At 40.9% G+C, this 20,314-nt stretch overlaps 1 protein-coding gene across 1 annotated transcript in view; it reads right to left on the reverse strand.

The window, feature by feature from the left end:
• Nucleotides 1-3,271: 3,271 nt before the first annotated feature.
• The window catches only part of AMMECR1 (AMMECR nuclear protein 1), a 131,824-nt gene continuing 114,781 nt past the window's right edge, over nucleotides 3,272-20,314 (reverse strand). The window contains exons 5-7 of the mRNA XM_081847165.1: nucleotides 13,135-13,225; nucleotides 10,818-10,914; nucleotides 3,272-7,698 (exon numbers count right to left, since the gene is read on the reverse strand). Of these exons, the coding sequence (XP_081703291.1) occupies nucleotides 7,584-7,698; nucleotides 10,818-10,914; nucleotides 13,135-13,225 (303 nt within the window). The 3' untranslated portion in view covers nucleotides 3,272-7,583. The remainder of the gene's footprint in view (nucleotides 7,699-10,817; nucleotides 10,915-13,134; nucleotides 13,226-20,314) is intronic.

Here is a 20,314-nt window from a genome sequence, read left to right on the forward strand (position 1 = left end):
TTTTCTTAAATAAAGGTGCTGGCACTATGTTGTTGTTAACAGTAAGTGCCACACTTTTAACATTTTTTGGGGGGAGGTGCCTGTACTGAGTACCCTTGAGGACCCCTAGAAAAAAGCACTGCACCTTAGAATGCCTGTGTTGCTGTGCATTGTGGATTTTTACTCCTCCACTTAGATTATATGGCTGGATCAACATGGACTTGGGTTGCAATGCTTTCGTGTTTGGAGCTTCTTGTATAATCTTTCTGGCTGTAGAACTCCCTAGGGCTGCAGGGTAGCCTTCTGTTCAGCAGAAGCTGTCCTTTTGGACAGCCAGAGATGGAAGGCCTGGGAAGGGTGGCTGTGATGTGCACTTTAACATTAGAGATCAGCCTTACCCAACCTAGTGCCCACCAGATAGTTCGAACAACTCCCATCTGCAGGGCACCTGGTTGAGGAAGACAATTTTTAGAGTACCTCAGTGTAGCTGTGACTATCTTTTCTGTGGCCTATATCAGAATTTTGATATTTTTCTGTATTGCTAATTCAGTGTTTTGTAAAGGCCGTATTCATTACTCCTCTTTTAGAATGAACTATTTTGCTATGTATTATGAACTTGAGTTTGTACGCCAGTAGTCTATAGGGCAAAATACCCTGATTTCTTGTACATTTGTGGTTGTGTTGTGTGATGGAGGTGAAGATTAACCTACATATGATACATTTCTGCAGCAGCTATGATTAAGTATTTATTTTTTAAGCAGGAACTGTGATCCATAAATGATTTATTAGGTGTCTTTAGGATAGTTAACCTATCCTCGCTGTTTGGGCCACCATCCAGATCAGGGGAATTCCTATTCCTTTTTTGCCTCTTTATAAATATGGGAAAAATGAGTTTTTAATGGCAACTAATCTGAAGCTGCCATTCTCCTGCAGTAGCAGACATCTCCAGCCAGTTAATTTAAAAACAGCCATCTCATTTTCTCCCTTTCTTGGCCAAACTGTATTGTTACTTTGAATTTCTTTTCAGTGGTACCCACTGGGCAGAGGCTTATTCCATCAAAGCTGGCAGTGGGATGTGTGTGTCTCCACTGACCTATAACCTGCCCTGAAGCCCCCCTCTCTTCCACTAAATCCTAGGTGTCTTATCGTAGGCTCAATTTTATAAACTACTCCTTCCCTTTTAAAAAAAAGTAATAAAAACCCATTAGGTAACATTTTCCAAATGCACACACAAAAGTAGATATCGCGTACTTGAATTTATGGGAATTTGTATTTGTGTCTGAAATGACTATCTTTATCTCTTAATAAAATATTGTTCCTGGGGAAGTTGGTTGCATTTATTTAAATGGAATAAATATCCCTACATCCAATTAGCACAATTGTGGTATAAAGGAATTAAAACAAGTTATGCTAAAGGTAACTTCCACTTTTGGACATTTGTGGGATGGTGGCTAAAACATCCATCCAGAATCTAAAGAGCTTGGACCACTCCTGAGCAAAAACACAAAGCCATCCTTTGCTCTAAAAGTCCTATGGAGATGCAGGAAGTTCATAGTTGCTAATGACGGCAAGAGCACCAGCTAGTAGGTACCTGAGAGCTATGCACATTTCTAGGAAAGCATATAGATAAGAATATAGATTAAAAATTAAGGATAAGGCTGGTGGTTGTGTAGCCAAATATAATAATTTTGGAGCCTATCAGCTAGTTTAATCCATTGATCTACATATCACACTATCAGCCTACAGCTGGCATAATAGTTTCTCCTTTAAAAATAACTGGATTGTGGAATTGCCAAAGGGGGGTAATTATGTTAGGCAGCTGGAGCAAAAAGAACAAAAGGTCCTATGGCATCTCAAAGATCAAAATGCATATGATGGCAATAAGATTTCATGGACTACATTGCTGACCCAGTGAACTGTGGTTCACAAAAGCTTGTGCTCTTAATACATTTGGTGCCACAAGACTCTTGATTGCGAAAGCGAACTTGTAAACTGTAATTTGACTTGGAGCTTTGAAAGTCTCCCTGTTTTATGTCACCATATTACTACTGAATCAATAGAAATTTAAGACCAGGAGGTCTAGATACTTAATAGGCATGGAATTCTGCTACTCCACAATCACACACCTAACTGGAGGGGAGGAGGGAAAGCCAGCCCTTTAAAGTTTTTTAAAAAAGCAGCTGGAAGAAAAGCACAGCTCAAATTCTGAGCTTGTGGAAAGCAAGCCCCCAAAGTAGCTTTTATTACAAAGCATGGGAGATCTTTCCTTACGATTTACACAAACATGGGTCATTTACATAATGGAAGGGGCCTAGCAGTAGCTCCAACTGAAGCCAGGTGATTGGAAGCCGGAAAAAATAAGGTTAAAGGAGTGGCAAGGACAGGGGTATTCAGCCACAAACTGCAACTCGTACATCACACTTGAAGGAGCTGTGGAATTCTGCTTCTCCAAGTGGACTTCGAAAAGTTGAAAAAGTCCACTGAAACACTTCAGGAGTTTGAATTTACATGCAACAGAGGAACACCAAGTACAGTGGTACCTCGGTTTAGAAACAGTCCTTTTAACGAACTCTGTTTACGAACTCCGCAAAGCCGGAAGTAGTGTCTTAGTTTGCAAACTTTACCTTGGTCTAAGAACGGAATCCAAATGGTGGAAGGGAATCAGCGACGGAAGGCCTCGTTAGGGAAAGTGTGCCTCGGTTTAAGAACGGTTTCAGTTTAAGAACGGACTTCAGGAACAGATTAAGTTCGCAAACCTCGGGTTAAGAACTTAACTCGTTCCGGAGGTCCGTTCTTAACCTGAAACTGTTCTTAACCTGAAGCACCACTTCAGCTAATGGGGCCTCCTGCTGCTGCCGCACCGCCGAAGCACGATTTCTGTTCTCATCCTGAAGCAAAATTCTTAACCTGAAGCACTATTTCTGGGTTAGCAGAGTCTGTAACCTGAAGCGTATGTAACCTGAAGCGTATGTAACCCGAGGTACCACTGTACAATGAATTGGCTAACAAGTTGCTAATAGGTAGAAACACCTTTAAATCTTACATGATGCTCACCAGAGAATGCCCAGTATGTTTTCCCCCTCATGGGTACCTACTGTACTTCAAAGAAAAGCCCTCTGCTTACATATTGAAAAGCTAACATGCATTTTCAAGGTTAACTTTAAGCCTCCCTATCTCCCATTTTCTTGCATAATGGTGGCAGCTGAATGTATCTGGATGACTGCAGTACATTCTGGTTGAAATATACCAGGCCAAAACACTTTGGGGAAAAAAGCATAAATACAAGCAGTGGTTATTTCTTTTTCTGCTTAGTTTTATTGGGTAAATGATTTAAAAGGTAATAACAATAGTGTTAAAACTACTACAATATCTTTCCACAGCCATTATCTCACAGACCCACAAATTACCTTCTAGATTTTTTTTTCCTTTTTCCTCATTTTTACCTTTAAGCCATACTTATAAAAATGCCCATTTTATTCAACAGTATCTTCACACTAATAGCAAATAAACATGGAAGGATCTAGTTTAAATGGTAGGTTGTTTGTGGTAATCTGTGATAATATTGTAATCAATAGTCAAGTTACTAAGGAAGGAAAAAAATAGGGGCCTTTAAGCTACTCCAGGCAGCTTTTCTTTTTTTGCCCATTTGTGTCACCTTGTTGCATTAAAGAACTCATTATGCTGGTGAACCATTAATTCTTGTAACATATAAAACACGAAAATAACTTAGAAACTAGATCCAATCTTTTGAAAAGAATCAACTTTGATATACAAAACAGTCATAAGTTGTTACAAAAGTTCTTTTGTTCTCAGTGCATTTGTGTACCAGCAAAGTTACTGGATCCAGAGCAAAAGGAAGGTATTTTTTTTTATTCATTTTTTTAGTCTTCTTCTGAAACAGTAATAAAAAAAAAACAAGGAAAAAAAACATATCTTTGTATATAAAGAATAATCATTGCTGGTCTTAATAAATGTAACCAGAAACCCTTAAAATCTGAGAGGCACACTTCGGGTTTCTATATTATTTTATTTAAAACACAAAAAGTCACCAGTTCTATTTCATTGGAGGAGTCGCTTAGGCTCCTCAAAACTTAATTCAATTAACATCACTAGCAAAAAATCAGTTAAGAAACTGTACAAAAATAAAAAAAAGTTAACCCATTTCATCCTGCAGGGATTTTGGAAGGACTGGAAGGCAGGCTTTTTTATTTTTATTTTAGGAGCAGCATTTAGGCTTGGCTGGAGGATTCTTTGGTTCGATCCAACACACAAGAGATGTAATCTACTCCAGGCAACAGTTTCAAGAACCTGCACAGTTGAAGACAAGTGAAAAGGTTGAGATACATACGCATCGGGGTGTGTGGTGTGGCCTGGTGCTTCCAGCTGACAATTGTGTCGCGGTTGGTGCAAAGCACCTCCCATCCCACCGGAGCCTGCTACGGCCCCAGCGGGAAAGTGGCAACGATGCAAGACACATCACTGCACAAGACTCTTCCAGCTACTGGAACGGTGTATGTTGTGTGTGTGCAGCTCAGGGACGCAACTCTCCTTCAGCATAACCGGAGAGACTTGTTCTGAAACTGCCTCATACCACACGGGTGCAGGAAGCAAACTTTTAAAGCTAGAACAAAAGCGCCTTTTGGAATGAAATAAGGCAAAAGTAACTGATCAATGCTTGCCCAAAGCTCAGTGATCAATATTGACAGGAAGGTGAGAAATCTGTCTGGGATTTTCAAAATCAACACAAAATGCTCCAATTTCAATTTGCATATTTAGGAACAAACCACAAGGCATATTTCAAGCCTTGTTTTTTCCTTGATTTGTTTTCAGCAAACAGAGCTACTATGTTCCTGTGAAGTACATCATGTTTTGTACGAATAAACCTACAATTACATAAGAAACATAATCCTTTGTGTCGTTGGCACTTCCATGCTCAAGAGGTAAGTGCCAGGAAAAAAATGTCAGCAAGAAACAGATTCATCTATATGTAAAAACAGAACATTTGCTGAAGCTTCTGTCTCACAACATGCCAAGCAAAAACTCTTCCTAAATGAACATATGCAAGATAGGCTCAGAAGGGTCTGGAGGTTTTTCATGTTTTTTTTTAAAGCATACCTTTCCAGTTTGTATAACCCTTTGAACTAGTTTTAATTTCCCAAGCAACAGCTACTGAAACATAGACAAATATGCATTGTGCATTACACTGTGTACAAAAAAGGAGACAAAATGATCCGTTTTCCTCCCCCAAGCCATGGTGGGAAGTATTGCTGACCTCGTCCTTCAAACCCTGCAGGATATTTTATTTAAATCAGTATTTCATTATTACACTGGTAAGAAATTCTGTATAACATCTGCATATATTGAGGATTTTTTTTTCTAAAAAAATCTGATATGATTTCCGAGTCCGCATGACCAGTCACGTGACCTGCTCAAGGTTGATTAGCACCTTTAAATACACATATATTTATATATATATAATAGATCTTTTTAAAAAACTTCTAACAATGAGCTCACCCAGAAGCATGAGCTGTAATGAGATAACAGAGGAAAGATGGGATTGGGTGGCCATGGCTGATTTTTCAAATGTTTTGCAGCAGATAATATTTTTTTCAGCTTGTGCTCAAGTTTCCCTTTAAAGGGCAAGAATGAAAAAGTTGCATTCAGAAAGCCACTTGTTGATACCTGTTGCTTCAAGGTGAATCTGCTTTCCAACACCCAAATGGAAAGGGTCCCCACATAACTTCAACAGAAGCAATGGCCAGTTCTTTTCCTGACCTGCAATGTCTGCCAGACATCTGTTGGCTACTTGTGTTTTCAGGCCTTCTGCTCACTTAAAATTAAGGCATTAAAACAGAAAGTTAATATTTGGACATCAAATGCTGTGGAAGAAGGAAATGACAGCATTCCCTGTGAGAACTTTCTCTGCTAGCTTCCCTGTTAATGTGAGAGCCACCCTCTGCTTGCCTCTCTGTACGTATGAGAATTAAGAGTACGTATGAGGATTCTTAACCAGCTGCTTGACATTTAATAGTGTTTGGTTTTGCCCACACTCATCTATCCTCCTATAGGTATGCATATGAACTCCACATCTAGTGAATGAAATATGCTGGGATTCCTGTGAAAATGTATTTGGTTCCTCCAAAATTTATTACTGTTATTTATTAAATTTATATCTCACTCTTCATCTTAAGATCACAGGGCTGTTTAGCAAAGAGCCTATCCCCTTGAATAAACACTTCATCACTGTCCACGAGAGTTCTGTCAGTACATTAAATAAGGTGAGTCCCAAACTACTAACAGCTTCCAATTTCATGAACGCCTTTTCCTTGTCTCTCTTTCTCATTGCTAGAGTCTGATCAAGACAATAACTCTTTCAGCCCCTTTCATGTAGGACAGAAAGACAGTCATTGCCACAGGACTGATCCCTCCGGCTCAGAACCATTCAGATGACTCATTAAATCCAAACATATTTTTCATATCCACCACCATGACTACTTAAAACAGTAATTGCGTTTGGTTGATTGTAACAAACTCCAGGCAACTGGAATATGTTGGGAAGAGAGATAAGAAAACCGATTTCTGCTCTCGAACTAATTTCATTCCTCATCAACTCTCAATAGAGAAAGGAGTTCAATATAGCCATCTTTTCTCCAGTTTATCCCTATGCCCCCCCATTATTTTGATAACTTGCATCCTTGTCAAAGGCACTAATACCTAAATCCATTGACTTCCTTATACGACAGCTGCTACATGCCAACGGCTTCAGCACAAAAGCAGCTTCTATCCTTGAAGTCTTAGAATGGCATTGGTGCAAACAGTCACTCATGCACAAGCCACCTTGCTATACATGGGGCCTGTGAAGGCCTTGAGTCCCATGAGTAAAAAGGTGGCACACCGCCTTCCTAGATGTGCAGCAATTAAAATGGCAAATGCATTGGCCAATATAGCCTGAACTGGCTTTGCAATAAAATTCTTCCTATATGATCATTGTATACCACGCAAAAACCATAGCTGCCTTCTATTCATAATCAAGCAATTCATCTCAAAATCTGCCTCTCCTAGGATTATCAGAAGGATCTGAGGCTCACATATTTACTTACACGAAATGAAAACAAGTTTATAGGAACATTGAGGATTGTACAGCTAGTCCTACTCAGGCCTCCTTCATAGTCTACGTTTCTGACCTAAATCTTGTATATTTTGTTTTTATGAGCAGCTAATCATGCTTGTATTCTCTAATCCAAACCCTTTAAACATTATACTCTTTCCTTCCATCCACAGTCTTACAGAGAAACTTGACTGATATAGTTCAATGTTAATGAAGTTAGAATTTTAAGGTTTTATATAAAAAGAATCCCAAAAGGTCTATATACTAGCCAAAGTAAGGATTTTGTAAAAAGAGAGTGAAGGGGCTCTTTGTAATGATGCAGCGTTTCCATCCGTTGCCATGATGAACTTAACCTGCTGTGGAGAAGCGCCATCATGGCAACGGAAACTATCATCATAAAATTGTACAGTAATAGAGATAGCTAGACCAAGAGGGGGCGGGGTCTCCTGGGAAGAGGTCTGCAGAGAAGTCCAGGGACTGGTCATGCGGCTCAGTGTCAGGAATAATGGTTGTATGGTGGGAGGGGGTGCCCAATGCCATTCTGGAAGTGATGATGCTGACGGTGAGCAAGGTATTCTGTGTAGCTCATGGTCATCTTCTCACTGCGGTACCTACAGGGGCCGGGGATGGGGGCAGAGAGGGAGAAAAACAGAGACAGAAGGGTTTAAAGAAAAGGAGGAAACGTTCAGGATTTCCCAAAGCAACACATCAAGAAACAGACTTCTGACTGCAAAATATTCAGTGAGTAACACAATGAACACACATTGGAGTCTGCATATAGAGGCCAGACACACATATGTCCGTACACAGGTTCCCTGCCCCTTTATGATCCATTATCCACCAATGACCTAGGACATGGGTAGGCAAACTAAGGCCCAGGGGGGCCGGATCTGGCCCAATCGCCTTCTAAATCTGGCCCGCAGATGGTCCAGGAATCAGTGTGTTTTTACATGAGTAGAATGTGTCCTTTTATTTCAAATGCACCTCTGGGTTATTTGTGGGGCCTGCCTGGTGTTTTTACATGAGTAGAATGTGTCCTTTTATTTCAAATGCACCTCTGGGTTATTTGTGGGGCATAGAAATTCATTCATTTTCCCCCACTTCAAAATATAGTCCGGCCCCCCACAAGGTCTGAGGGACAGTCGACTGGCCCCCTGCTGAAAAAGTTTGCTGACCCCTGACCTAGGAGCATGAATTTTAAGAGGAATAACCTAAATAGGGTAAGCCTTGGAAGGGACAAGGCCATTATTAATTAATTGGAAGAGTATACCAATGTTGATTCCTACAACTAATCATTAGGGCTGGAGAATGAGTTTCTATAAACACCTGCTATCTAGAACCAGCTTGTGGAATGCCCTCCCCTCTCTCTTATGACCTAGACTAAAAAACAAACAAACCCCACCATGTTTTTTACTTTAAAAACAAAACAAAAAACAAAACAAAACAAAAACCCCTGGCTTCCTGTATGTTATTTATCTGAAGCTATTTTTCTGTTATTTATCTGAAGTCATCCCCATGGCCCACTGACTAAGGAGAAGGCAATTAGTCAGAAGAGACCTGTTTTCAGCCATGGTCAGATTTGGCACAGGGAAGAACTCACTAGAGTCCAAGCTTCTAAAACAAGCACACACCGACATGCCAATTCACCAAGCAGCTCTTGGGCTAGCATTCTTTGTGTAGCTTTTCCTTGTCAAATTCAGTCAGCCCTGGTCAGCATTACCATTGGTCAAGATGATGGGAGTTGTAGTCCAGCAATATCTGCATGATACAATGCTGGCTACCTGTACCTTAAGGTTTGGTGTCTAGCCCAATGCCTTGAATGTGCATCAGAGACAGTGAAGGGCAGCAAAAGCATCAACAAAAAGCACATGCACAGGACCTGTTTTATGTACTGCTATGATTTAAAAAAGGGACGCGGGTGGTGCTGTGGGTTAAACCACAGAGCCTAGGACTTGCCGATCAAAAGTATGGCGGTTCGAATCCTTGCAACGGGGTGAGCTCCCATTGCTCGGTCCCTGCTCCTGCCAACCTAGCAGTTCGAAAGCACGTCAAAGTGCAAGTAGATAAATAGGAACTGCTCCGGCGGGAAGCTAAACGCCGTTTCCGTGTGCTGCTCTGGTTCGGCAGAAGCGGCTTAGTCATGCTGGCCACATGACCCGGAAGCTGTACACCGGCTGCCTCGGCCAATAAAGCGAGATGAGTGCTGCAACCCCAGAGTCAGCCACGACTGGACCTAATGGTCAGGGGTCCCTTTACCTTTACGATTTAAAAAGTGCAACTGTTGATATATCAGAATAAAATGAATCGCCAAAGAAGAAGAAGAAGTGAAGCTAAATGGGAAGGCAGGTAAGACCCATGAGGACAAAAGCATTGTAAATTAAACCAGAAGTTCTACTAAGGAATTAATGTGCATTTTGGTGTGGCTGCCAACACAGGATCTGGCCCATGATCAGCAACACGCACTTATCTGGAATAGTTCTGGAATTGCCTTTAAAGGTAGTTTGATGTTTAATTACACAAACAGCACAGATTGGCAAACATTTAGCCATTAAAGAGAAAAAAAGGCAGAATTGTTCTGCTGTGTTTAAAGTTTCCCTTAAAAGCTAAACTGGCTTGAAACTGAAGCAGTTGCAATCCGGGTCTAATTAAGTCCACCCATTCGGCAATGTGTACATGACTGGGGAAGTAGTGCCTGGTTAAAAAGACCATACCTCTCCATCAAATTTGCAAAGATCAGGGATGTGGAACCTGTGGCCACCCAGATGTTTGACTCCCAACTCTCCTGAGCCCGAGTTAGAATGAGGCATGGTGGAATATCAGCTGCAGCCAGATCTGGATGGTCACAGGCTCTGGCATAGATCATAAGCTATAGGCTGACCCAAGTGCCAATACAGAGCTACGAGGGAAGCTGCTCTGCAAGAAATTGGTAAAATTAAGAGCCCAGAACAATCGCCAAGTCCAATGATAGCTTTCAAGGGCTCAAAACTGATCCTAGATCTGTTCAGCACAAAAGCTGGTCCAGCCATGACACAGTGCTCTGATGTGAGGGCCAAAGCTTTTGATGTTAAAAGCATGAACTCATTCAATGTGCCTACTTTTAATCACTGTATGTGTCTATTCTTTATCATCAGTCATTTTAGTAATTGTATACTGTTTTGTGGTGTTTTACATTTTATGGTATATGCTGCCGTGCACCTCCATGCTGTATTGCATGAAATGGTGGTATACAAATACTTTCCTAAACAAACAAACAAACAAACAAACAAACAAACAAACAAACATCCCAGTTAACAAAAGCAGCAGGGGGTTTTCAGCAGGGGTGCAGCACAGGGAGAAAGGGTTAAGCCCCCTCTGCCGACAGCCTCAATCCTGCAGCTAATACAGTTATACATTTAATGTCACATTTGCTTTGGGCTAAGAGCCTGAAAGCAACTGCCTCAGCCTCTAAATGAAGAGCTTCAGGACTGCTGCTCTCTCATACTGCAATCTGTTCATCATCATAATCAATTCCACTTTGCAAAGCTCTAATACCCTAATATGCCCAGACTCCTAGAATCCATTAGATCCAGATGCAGAAGAAAGGGGAGAATATTTTATTAAGCGTCATTATTAGATCTTTGCTGCCATTATCAGGAGAGATGCTGCAGGAAACAGCTCACTTTTTGCCAATAATAAAACTGGCGTGCCCATGAAATGCAGATTGTAAGCATGGAGAAAAATGGACTCCTACCTGGTCAGTTTTATTGTTTTCCTGAAATCATTTGTAATTGGAGCCTTGTAGCCTCCTTTTCTCAATAAGGAATCTATGGTCTGAATATGGTCCCATCCTGTTGAGAATCGTCAGGGGAGGAAAATACTATTAGAACACAGAAACCAAAAGCCAAATTGCAAGGTATAACTAGTGAAGACATTGTGTAGATGCCAGGGCCAGGTCTAACCATGCAGCGTGCAAATTCTCTCACCTAGAAAAATGCCCTTGCAAGAAGAAATCTGACCTATTTCTTCCTGTGAAGAAGGGTGGGCAGCCACAAGGCACACACAATTCTGCTTTCTAGAGCTCATTTTTTAAACATTTGATGCTTTTAGTTTGTATACTGACTTGTGATGTTTTTTATGGAAGAGCAGCTTCATATAACTGTTTTTAATATGTATGTAATAAGCCAGCAAGAAATTTGCTGCCATGTTTGCACTAAAAAACTACATGAAGTCATTTGCAATTGAAGATTCTAATGGTAATATTGCATGTATGTTGGTTAAATCTTGGCCGCACAAAAGGTAAAACAGACACACACACTCTCAAACTGCAGCATCAAAACAGGGCAAGGCTAGGGAACCCTCTGAGATGTTGTTGGGACTCCCAACTCCCATCAGCCCCATCCAGCCTGGCCAAATGGTGAGGGATGATGGGAGCTATAGTCCAACAGCTATCTGGAGGTCCACAGGACCTCCACCTACAAGCTGGACTACATGAAGACCCAGGTTCACAACCACAGACAATTCTGAAGTTCATTGGGTGATCCTGAGTCATTGTCCATCCTTCTGAGACAGTTATTGCTAACGATAAATAGAGGGAAGGGACTATGTGTATCACCCTGAGATCCCTGGAGGAAGAACAGGATAAACATTTTGTAAAAAAAAAAAATCAAAATCAAAAGCAGAACTATGTTCCTATTTCATGCTTATATCACAGGTGGGCAACTGATAATAGCCATGGCTTAGAAGTAACCTACTTCATAATTCCTTAATTTACCCTATTTTACATCTCAGTACAAAATGGTGATCAGCAAATGCATAACTTACATTTTATCAAAGATGCTGTGCCATAGCAATGAACAAAATAACCATGTTATTTAATGAAGAACAATCTAACCACCTTTGCCCATTTTAATGGTGACTGTGCAGTGGTGTTATTTGGTGGACTGTGCCAACCACCACTATGTTTCAGAGAACATTCCCACCCTCCCACCTGGTTTCATTTGCCTTGTAAATCTAGAGAGCCTGTTATCTCCAGAGACCTTTACAGCTTCTTAGAAGATACAGGATGAACAATTATCCCAAGCATTTCAATACAGGTTGCTGTTGTTTTTTTAAAAATGCAAACCATGTTGGGTTTTTAACCAAAGAGTTGCCAAGGGACAGAGCAACACCCGCTCTATGTTGATAGGTGATCCTGGCCAATGGCAGCTTTCAATTTAATACTGGAATTTGAGGCTCTGTGTCACGTAGTATTTTTGCATCACAATGTGGCTTCTTGTGTCATTGATGCCCCTGGCCTTATGCCTACTCCCCACATCCTGTGACAGCAACACCCAAATATGTATGTAACCTGCTGGGCACTTGACAGGTTGAAGCCACTCAATTCTGGCACACTGACTTGCATTTTTCCAATAATGTTCACTCACACATCGTATTTTTAGAAGCACATTTTAAAAACCATAAAGTGCGAAACATCTCAAAGAAAAATGGAGGCCGGAGTCTCCTCCAAACAGCAGCAAATCGAAGTACATGCAGATGAAGTACCAAAAGTGACTGCCAGACAAGAGGAACATTATAGCAATTATGAGTAACTGTCACATCACTTATTTAAAATACTTTCCCCATGTTGCTGATGATAGCCCCATGCACCAAAGAACAGCTTTTTGTCACAGAGACATGTGGACGTTGCTCTACGTTTCCTATTTGGCATGCTACTGATCTTGATACTCAGCTACCTTACTGTAGCACATTGCTAGCTTGCTGCAATGTATGGAAGGATTCCCAATAAAGGGACTTAGGGTTGTATGCAAGTAAGTTATAGACCCACTGAAATCGACTGATGTGGCTAACTGGTCTATTTGTTTCAGTGGGTCTACTCTGAGCATGACTTAGTTGGACACAATCCTTTATTTTCTATTGATACATAAGTGGCATTTAAAGAAGAGTCATCCCTTACAATTAAAGTATCGCTCCATCATCTGACATCAGCGCAAGGTCAAATATTGCATTTTAAGTTCCTAGGTATGTTTAAATTCTTCACCAGAGCATATGAGATAAAGTGCAACAATGACCTTGCTCCTTTGCAACCTCCGGTAAGTAGGTGGCGGTGCGTTTTGATCCTTTTTCATTGATGAATTCTATTCTAATACCATGTACACCCACCTGAAAGAAATGGACAGCATTATTAGGACATTGGAAAAAAGAAAAATGAAAACAAAGAGATAGAAACATAAATCTCAAAGAGTCAATTCTGCATTTTTTTAAAAAGGTCATCCCAAGTCTTGACCTTGTTTGCTCTTCCAGGGTATTTTTTTTAAAGTCACACTTAGCCTCTCTTGAATGAGAAGCTGAGAAGAAAGAAACATATCCTTCACTTAGGATGCTATGGAATACGAATGACTCCATCAGCATCTCGTACTGAAGCCAATAAAAGGTCGGCAGAAGTTGAGTCCTACTGTCTCCTATGTGAGCACATCTGCTCCCACTCACTTCTCAAAAGTGATGGGAGTGTTCTTGCTATACTCAACATACGATACATCTGCTGAAGTGACTGTCCATGTCCAGGTGAAGCAGCTATTTTATATTATAGCAGAGACTTACCAAAAGCAATAGGACTAACTCCATTTTAACAAATGGCCAACCAGCTTGGTGAAGTTCAACGGATCAAATAGATAGCTTAATAATTAAAGGCTCTGAAAGGTGTCCTCTGAGTCCTTTTCATGGCAAAGCATCTCACTTATTCAAAGTGGCTTGAGAAATATCTAAATGCTTACGCAATCATAAGCCCCCAAACAGAGAACTACAGAACTGATACATGCTAAGACTTCAATGGGGTGACACAAGAGACTTGCAATATTTTTTTACAGCTGCTTCAGAGAAGATAAGTGTAAAAGTCGATCCCACAGTCTCAAGGAAGTCACACTGAACCCTATTATATAACTATTTGTATTCCCTTTTTTAGAGTAGTCTTCATGTGGAAGTAATAGTTATGTCAAACTGAGATTACTGATAAATTGGCTGGGCGTCAAAAGCCGTATTTTCATAAAAATTACACACAAACAAAAGTCTTCCCCATGCCTGCTTAGACTTGTGCACTGGAATACTGAGGCTCAAGGAGGCCCACCCAGTTAGCAGAGTCAAATATATTTCAGAATGCAATACAAAACCGATATTATTCTCACTTTCACATCGTCATGGGAGAAGGAAGTAGCATTTGTGTTCATAACCCCTGAGAACTCTAACTTACAATGAACTTCCCAATACAAATTCATTTAAGAATAAGCAAAGACTAGTGCAAATGATTTCATGACAATTCATACATGCAAGCCAGCCATTTTATTCTCTGCACAAACCTAAGACTTCTAAGCTGGGACAGCCAAAGTTAGCGAAACAACCATTTGCAATGGAGATTTGCACTTGGCTCTGAAGTTAACTACATCATCTCTGGGAAACTTGCCACGGAGAGGCAAAAGACAGGCAGGCTAACCAACCAGGTTTAACAGGACAGTCAGGTGTGACTATGCAAACTAACTATTTCCAAGACTGATGAAGGATTCAATTTAAAACTGATTTATGATCCAGTTTATTAGATACCTAATCAGAACTGCACAGGAGGAGCTAATCACCAATGGGACCTCCACTGTTTCCCCATTATATATTCACAGCCCCTAGGAAAAAATAATCATACCAACCCATCCAAGGATACAATTGTGCTAAAGACATGCCACTGTGCTTGGATACCTTAGCTTGCCTGGAAAGGTAGAAGAGTCCAAGAGCTGACACTTGGATGGTTGAAGAGGAGTAGAAGAAACCACTTGGGATGCAGATGGATGTTGCAGATCTTCACATACACTCCCTGCCTGACAAACCTACATCCATTTCCTCCCAGGAGGTTACAAATACCATGCTTGTTGAGGCTGATGGGAGCTTGAGTCGAGCAACACCTGGAGGGTCGTAGGTTCCTATTCCCTGACCAAGAACTAAAGTTATGGTTTAGCATTATGTCAAAACATGACCTGTGAGTCCTTTCATCTTTCTAAGTCTTGTGGGACCAAGACTACTTGTTCCTTCCTGTTTACTAAAATAACAATGAAAGCCTGGGTTCTGGGTGCCTTCTGAGATGGGAAGGGTAGCTACCAGGGGCAGAATTTGTTGGTTGTGGCATCTTAACTATGGAATCCTCCCTTTCACCTAGTGCCAAATTTGGCATATTTTAGATGCCAGGTTAAATTGTTTGCACTCCCAGAGTTTTTAATGGTTTTTAGATTAGCACCTAGCATTTCCTGAAGGGATCACTACTGTGCTGTTTAATTGCAGTTGTTAGCAATCCTGAGAACTGTTTTAGTGAAAGGATAAGCATGTTTCAAAATCTGATCAGATCAAGGTTACTGTGGATTGACTTTATTATATGCCCCAATTATTTGTAATCAGGGTTGGATAACAGTGCTATACCAATGCACAAAATGGAAGGCTGACACAATACAGAGGGGATGTAATAGAGGATTCTTCTGGAAATCAGTATATAAACACTAATGCCATGTGAAAAACCAAGATGGAAGGCATAGCTAAAGGTGAGCATGGAAGAAATAAACATCTCTTGCTCACAAATATGGATTATGATTATGAACCCTTTCTGAAGTTATACTGGTGGCTTCCATGGAAATATTTTTGAATGATTTATGCAGTGGTAGCATATGCACTAGAGACAGTAGGCTAGAACATTTTAAAGCATTTTTAAAAGGAATGACATGTGGACTGGGAGCCAGAAAGAAGTTTATCTCTTACTTATGGACCCTTTCTAAACAGAAGGGCAAACTGTATGTCTGCAGGACAATTAGCAAACACTACCTACAACAGAAATGGCCCCATGTGAAATGGGAAGATCAGAAGTATCCAGAACCACAGAATGTTTGTGACTTAGAAACATGAGGCATTTTTTTGGCTTTCTGTAGCACCGAGGTGCAATGGCTTGGCTCTATGTGTGAAACCACCAGATGTTTATACATTTTCCTGTGAAGCTTTCACCACCACTTTCTATCAGACACACATGGAAAATATAGAAATATTTTATCAAACATTGATTGGAACACACACCTGTTGCTCTGGATTCTGTGGAGAACGACCGGGAGAAACCGCTACATTTCAATCACAATTTTCGCATATCATATTCTCGGAGAATGCAGAAGAATTCACCCCCTCTGCTCCCCCCATAGGATAAGAAACAATGGATTTAAGCCACAAAACGCGAGAATAACCGTTTTGAAATATAATAGCATTTCAACTTTGGAATTCGGTGCCTTGGGACACAGTGGAATCTTTTGTCTTGAAGGCTTTCAAAACAAGACAAAAGATAGGAATTGCATAGGACTGGGAACTGATCGACTAAGTTGAGAACTGGGTCCAGAGATGATAACCACCACTTTATTGGTAGCCTAACTAAGAATGGGTTCCAGGTGTCTAGGCAGACCATCTCATGGAAACTGGCAACGGTATAGGAAGGGACAAAATCCCATCTGCTACTGTCAAGATACTGAGATGTTGTACCAATTCTGTGCCCAAACTTTGGCTCAGTTCTTAAAACTTCAGTTGAGCAAGAAGCTTAGACTTTTGAAGTAAGATCTGGAATCATGAGAAAGCAGTTTTCTCTCTTTTAGCAAACTGTTAGCAGTTGCAAAATTATTGCACCTGTGCTATCTGGTACCAGCGTCTCAAGGCCGAAAGTGACCAGTCCGTTAATGGGGCAAACATTCTTCAACTGTGCTGTCATGAGTTCATCAAAGAGTTTTGGAAGTTCCAGCTGAGAAGCAGGTTACTATGCTAGAGGGCATGAGACATTTCCTTAACATTACTCCTTTGTCCCCTATCTTGGTTCTGAACTTTCTGACTAAAACCTTAAGCCACACCTCTTTGAGGGGACAAAGAGTGTTTGTCATGTATCCAGTTTAGGCAAGGTTTTGTTATTTGTGTGCGTGTTTCCTAAACCCTTCCGTAACAAGGTTCATTAGGCATGGTTATTTAGGTAAGGCTTTGGTTCGAAAACCAGTGTCTTGGATCACTTTGGTCACATTCTGCTACTATGCATTTGGCTGACTTTGCCTGAGGCTTCAGGAAGCAGAGAGTGGTACTTTTCGCTCTTGCTCCTTGGGGACATCTGGTATGCAACTTGAGAATCTCCTGACTCAAACTGGGTGAATCAAACAAGTGGGGACAGTTTACTTCCTTTGAGGGTTGGTTTACCCTGGAGCTGAGAGTAACTTCTGCCATCAACATGGGCAGCCACAGACCTGGACTCTGGATCAGGCTTGAACTATGACCTGGGGGCAGGCAGCATATAGGAATCGAGAGGCCAAATTCCCTTGATCCTCAAACCCTTGACAGCTACCTTTCTATACTGGAATTAAAAAAATGCAAAAGCCAATAAAAACAGCATAACAAATAATGCAAATAGCATAAAACAACTGAGTACAATAAAGATTTGAAAGCAGTGGTAGGCTAAAAGCAGTCTAAATGAAGTCTTGTTCTGATAATGTCCCAGACTGTTTCCAAAGCCTGCCAAATGGCGGGCAGTCAAGGGACTTGTTATAACTCTCTTGGGAGACTACTTCACATCCCGGGTGCCAAAAACAGAAAAAAAACCTCTCTTTTGTACCCACATCTGATAGCTGAAGTAGAATGCCATTCTAATTTCTAAGATGCCATGGTCCCAGATCATTTTCTGAGTCTGGAAATAAATTAGCAAACATTCAGGCTGGTAAAGGACCTGGCCCTAGACAGTACCCTGGTGACCATATTTTACACCAATTGAAGTTTCTGGGCTATCTTCAAGGACAATCCCATGTATAATGAATTACAGTTACCCAACCTAAAAACATGATTTGAGTATCAATGACTGAGCCTAGGTCTAACATTTCCAGGAAAGGCACTGCTGGCCTACCAGATGGTATTGGTAAAAGGCAGATCTACACATTGTGATCCAAGACAAGGCAACAGTTGTTCAAATTGGATGTTTCGAGCAATGGCTTTTGTAGAAAGGAATTAACTTCAACCATCTTAAGTGTTGTTTGGAACTTTGCTCTCCCTTAATGAGGCATTTATCATCTCAGTGACCTACACTCCAAACATTGTCTTGGCAGATTTAAAAAGACAAGATGGGGACAGGTCAAAAGTAAACATGGTGGGTCTCGACTCTTCCAGAATCTTGTCCATGTATCAGATTGTACAAACTGAAAAGCATCCATAGGAAACAGAGTAGGCAGAGTCCTAGAGTCATGGAAACTATTCTGCTATAACTATGGCATCTACATAAGGAGTGGATATTGTTAAGATTTGTTTTTTGCCACCAACACAGTCACAGAATAGGCTCTTACCTGTGTATGGTCGGATTTGGCCCAAGTCTTTCGTCACTTATGCTCTAGTCATCATCCTTCTCATTTCACTGAACCCACTCCTCAGAAAACCAAGGAGATGGTCCAACTCTACAAGACAGGAGAGGACGTATGGTTGCAATTATGTTGACAGCCTATGTTACTTCCAAATTCTAGAGATCAACCAGGGCATTGATTGGGCAGTTAATCATATTAGTCAGGAAAATCTCCAGGAGACACCAGGAGAGCAGTGAGATCCATAATTATCAGGGAGTGGATCATCCTAAAAGGTTCCCCCACCCCTCTAGAAGTTAGAGGCTGCTTCAAATCTAAACCTCATCAGATAATGAGACATCCAGCACAAATGCAGCTGTAACAATGACATCTATTACCTCCCATTGGATCTAATAAATAATTTTGTTAAGCTGAGTCTAGTAAAGGTGGGATCAAAGACTCAAATGGACCAACCACCACTACAGCAGTAAGAAGAGATCATTGATCTCTTATCCACAAGGATTTCAAACACACGATAAATGGATGCAGAAAATGTAACTAGATTTAAAAAAACACCTAATTACTTCCAGCATCTACCATCAATGAGCTACATCAAAAGGAAATTTGACAGGCCCAGATAATGAAACTTCATACGAGAAATTAATTCTCAGAAGTCACTCAATGGGGCAAGCCAGTTCTGATACTGTTTTTCTTTCTGATGACAGCTTTGGAAGAGTTCTACAGGTACACACAGCTCTTGAGCTTGATGCAACAGGAATCCAGTTCATAGCAAATACACTGAAAGAAATACAGTAATCACATCTACTCTTATGAGTTTCACTATACGCACATCCATCCATCTATCTATCCCTTCCTAAAGCCATATCAGGGATGGAAAAATATTTTGAACCATACCCTGCCTGAAAGTGGCAGCTTTAAAGTATGAGTATTGCAGTGGAGATTCATAACACAACTGAGAACCTTAAATCTGGTACCCTCCAGGTGTTTTTGTATTACAACTCCAATAAGCCCCAGCCAACACAATTGTAGTTTAAAACTCCTGGAGGGCTTCAACAGAGGAACAACTAAACCTAAAGATTTTGTTATCCCCTTCAATTTGCCTATTCTGCAATTTTGACTTTCTGGGTGGGGCTTGGGAATGACACTGTAATCATCAGCATGACTGCAAGAGGACTAAAAATATCTGAAGAATAACAAGATGAACAAAAGTTACAACATGAAGAAGTTTCTTTATTGTTTAGGACTGGAACAAGCCTAATACCAGACATTCATCACCCAGTTCCTGTCTACTATAATCCCTCCATCACCATTTGCATGAAATTGGTAACTGTCATATGCCTGCATTCCCTATGTATGTGGTGTTTCAGTTTTAGTAAGACCATTGGGTTTACTAACCAGGCCATTATTTTGTAGTCTCCTTCCATAACTTCTCTAGCATATGCAGAGAACTTGGTGGAAGAGAGAGCTGTTCGCCCTTGTATTGGGCTTTTGAAGGAGATATAAGCTGCACTTTGCTGTGGCTTCCTTCTGCAAAAAACTCCCCCCCTTACCTCCCCACAATTGTCCATGGTGGAAAGGGAAGGTGGTTATCCGCCCATAATCTGGGCTTTTGCAGAGAATTTTAACAAAACCACCATTGGAAAGTAGTCCCGCACCCTTTCTCCTTCCTTAAGTTTTCCATGGAAAAAAGGAGAGTAGTTTCACTCAAACAAGCAGGACAGCAATGTGGACAGAGCAAAATTTGCTCTCTGTCTTTGGTGAGAATTCTGCCTAGCTCCATCTTGGCCTCTGGCTCTTGTGGCAGAATTTTCTGGCTTTTATGGAGAAAGAGAGACAATTTATCCAGTCTTTTTTCTTCCTGCATGCAAGTTTG

Source organism: Podarcis erhardii (genome assembly GCF_964252035.2).
Source record: "Podarcis erhardii genome assembly, chromosome: Z".
Classification (NCBI taxonomy): domain Eukaryota; kingdom Metazoa; phylum Chordata; class Lepidosauria; order Squamata; family Lacertidae; genus Podarcis; species Podarcis erhardii.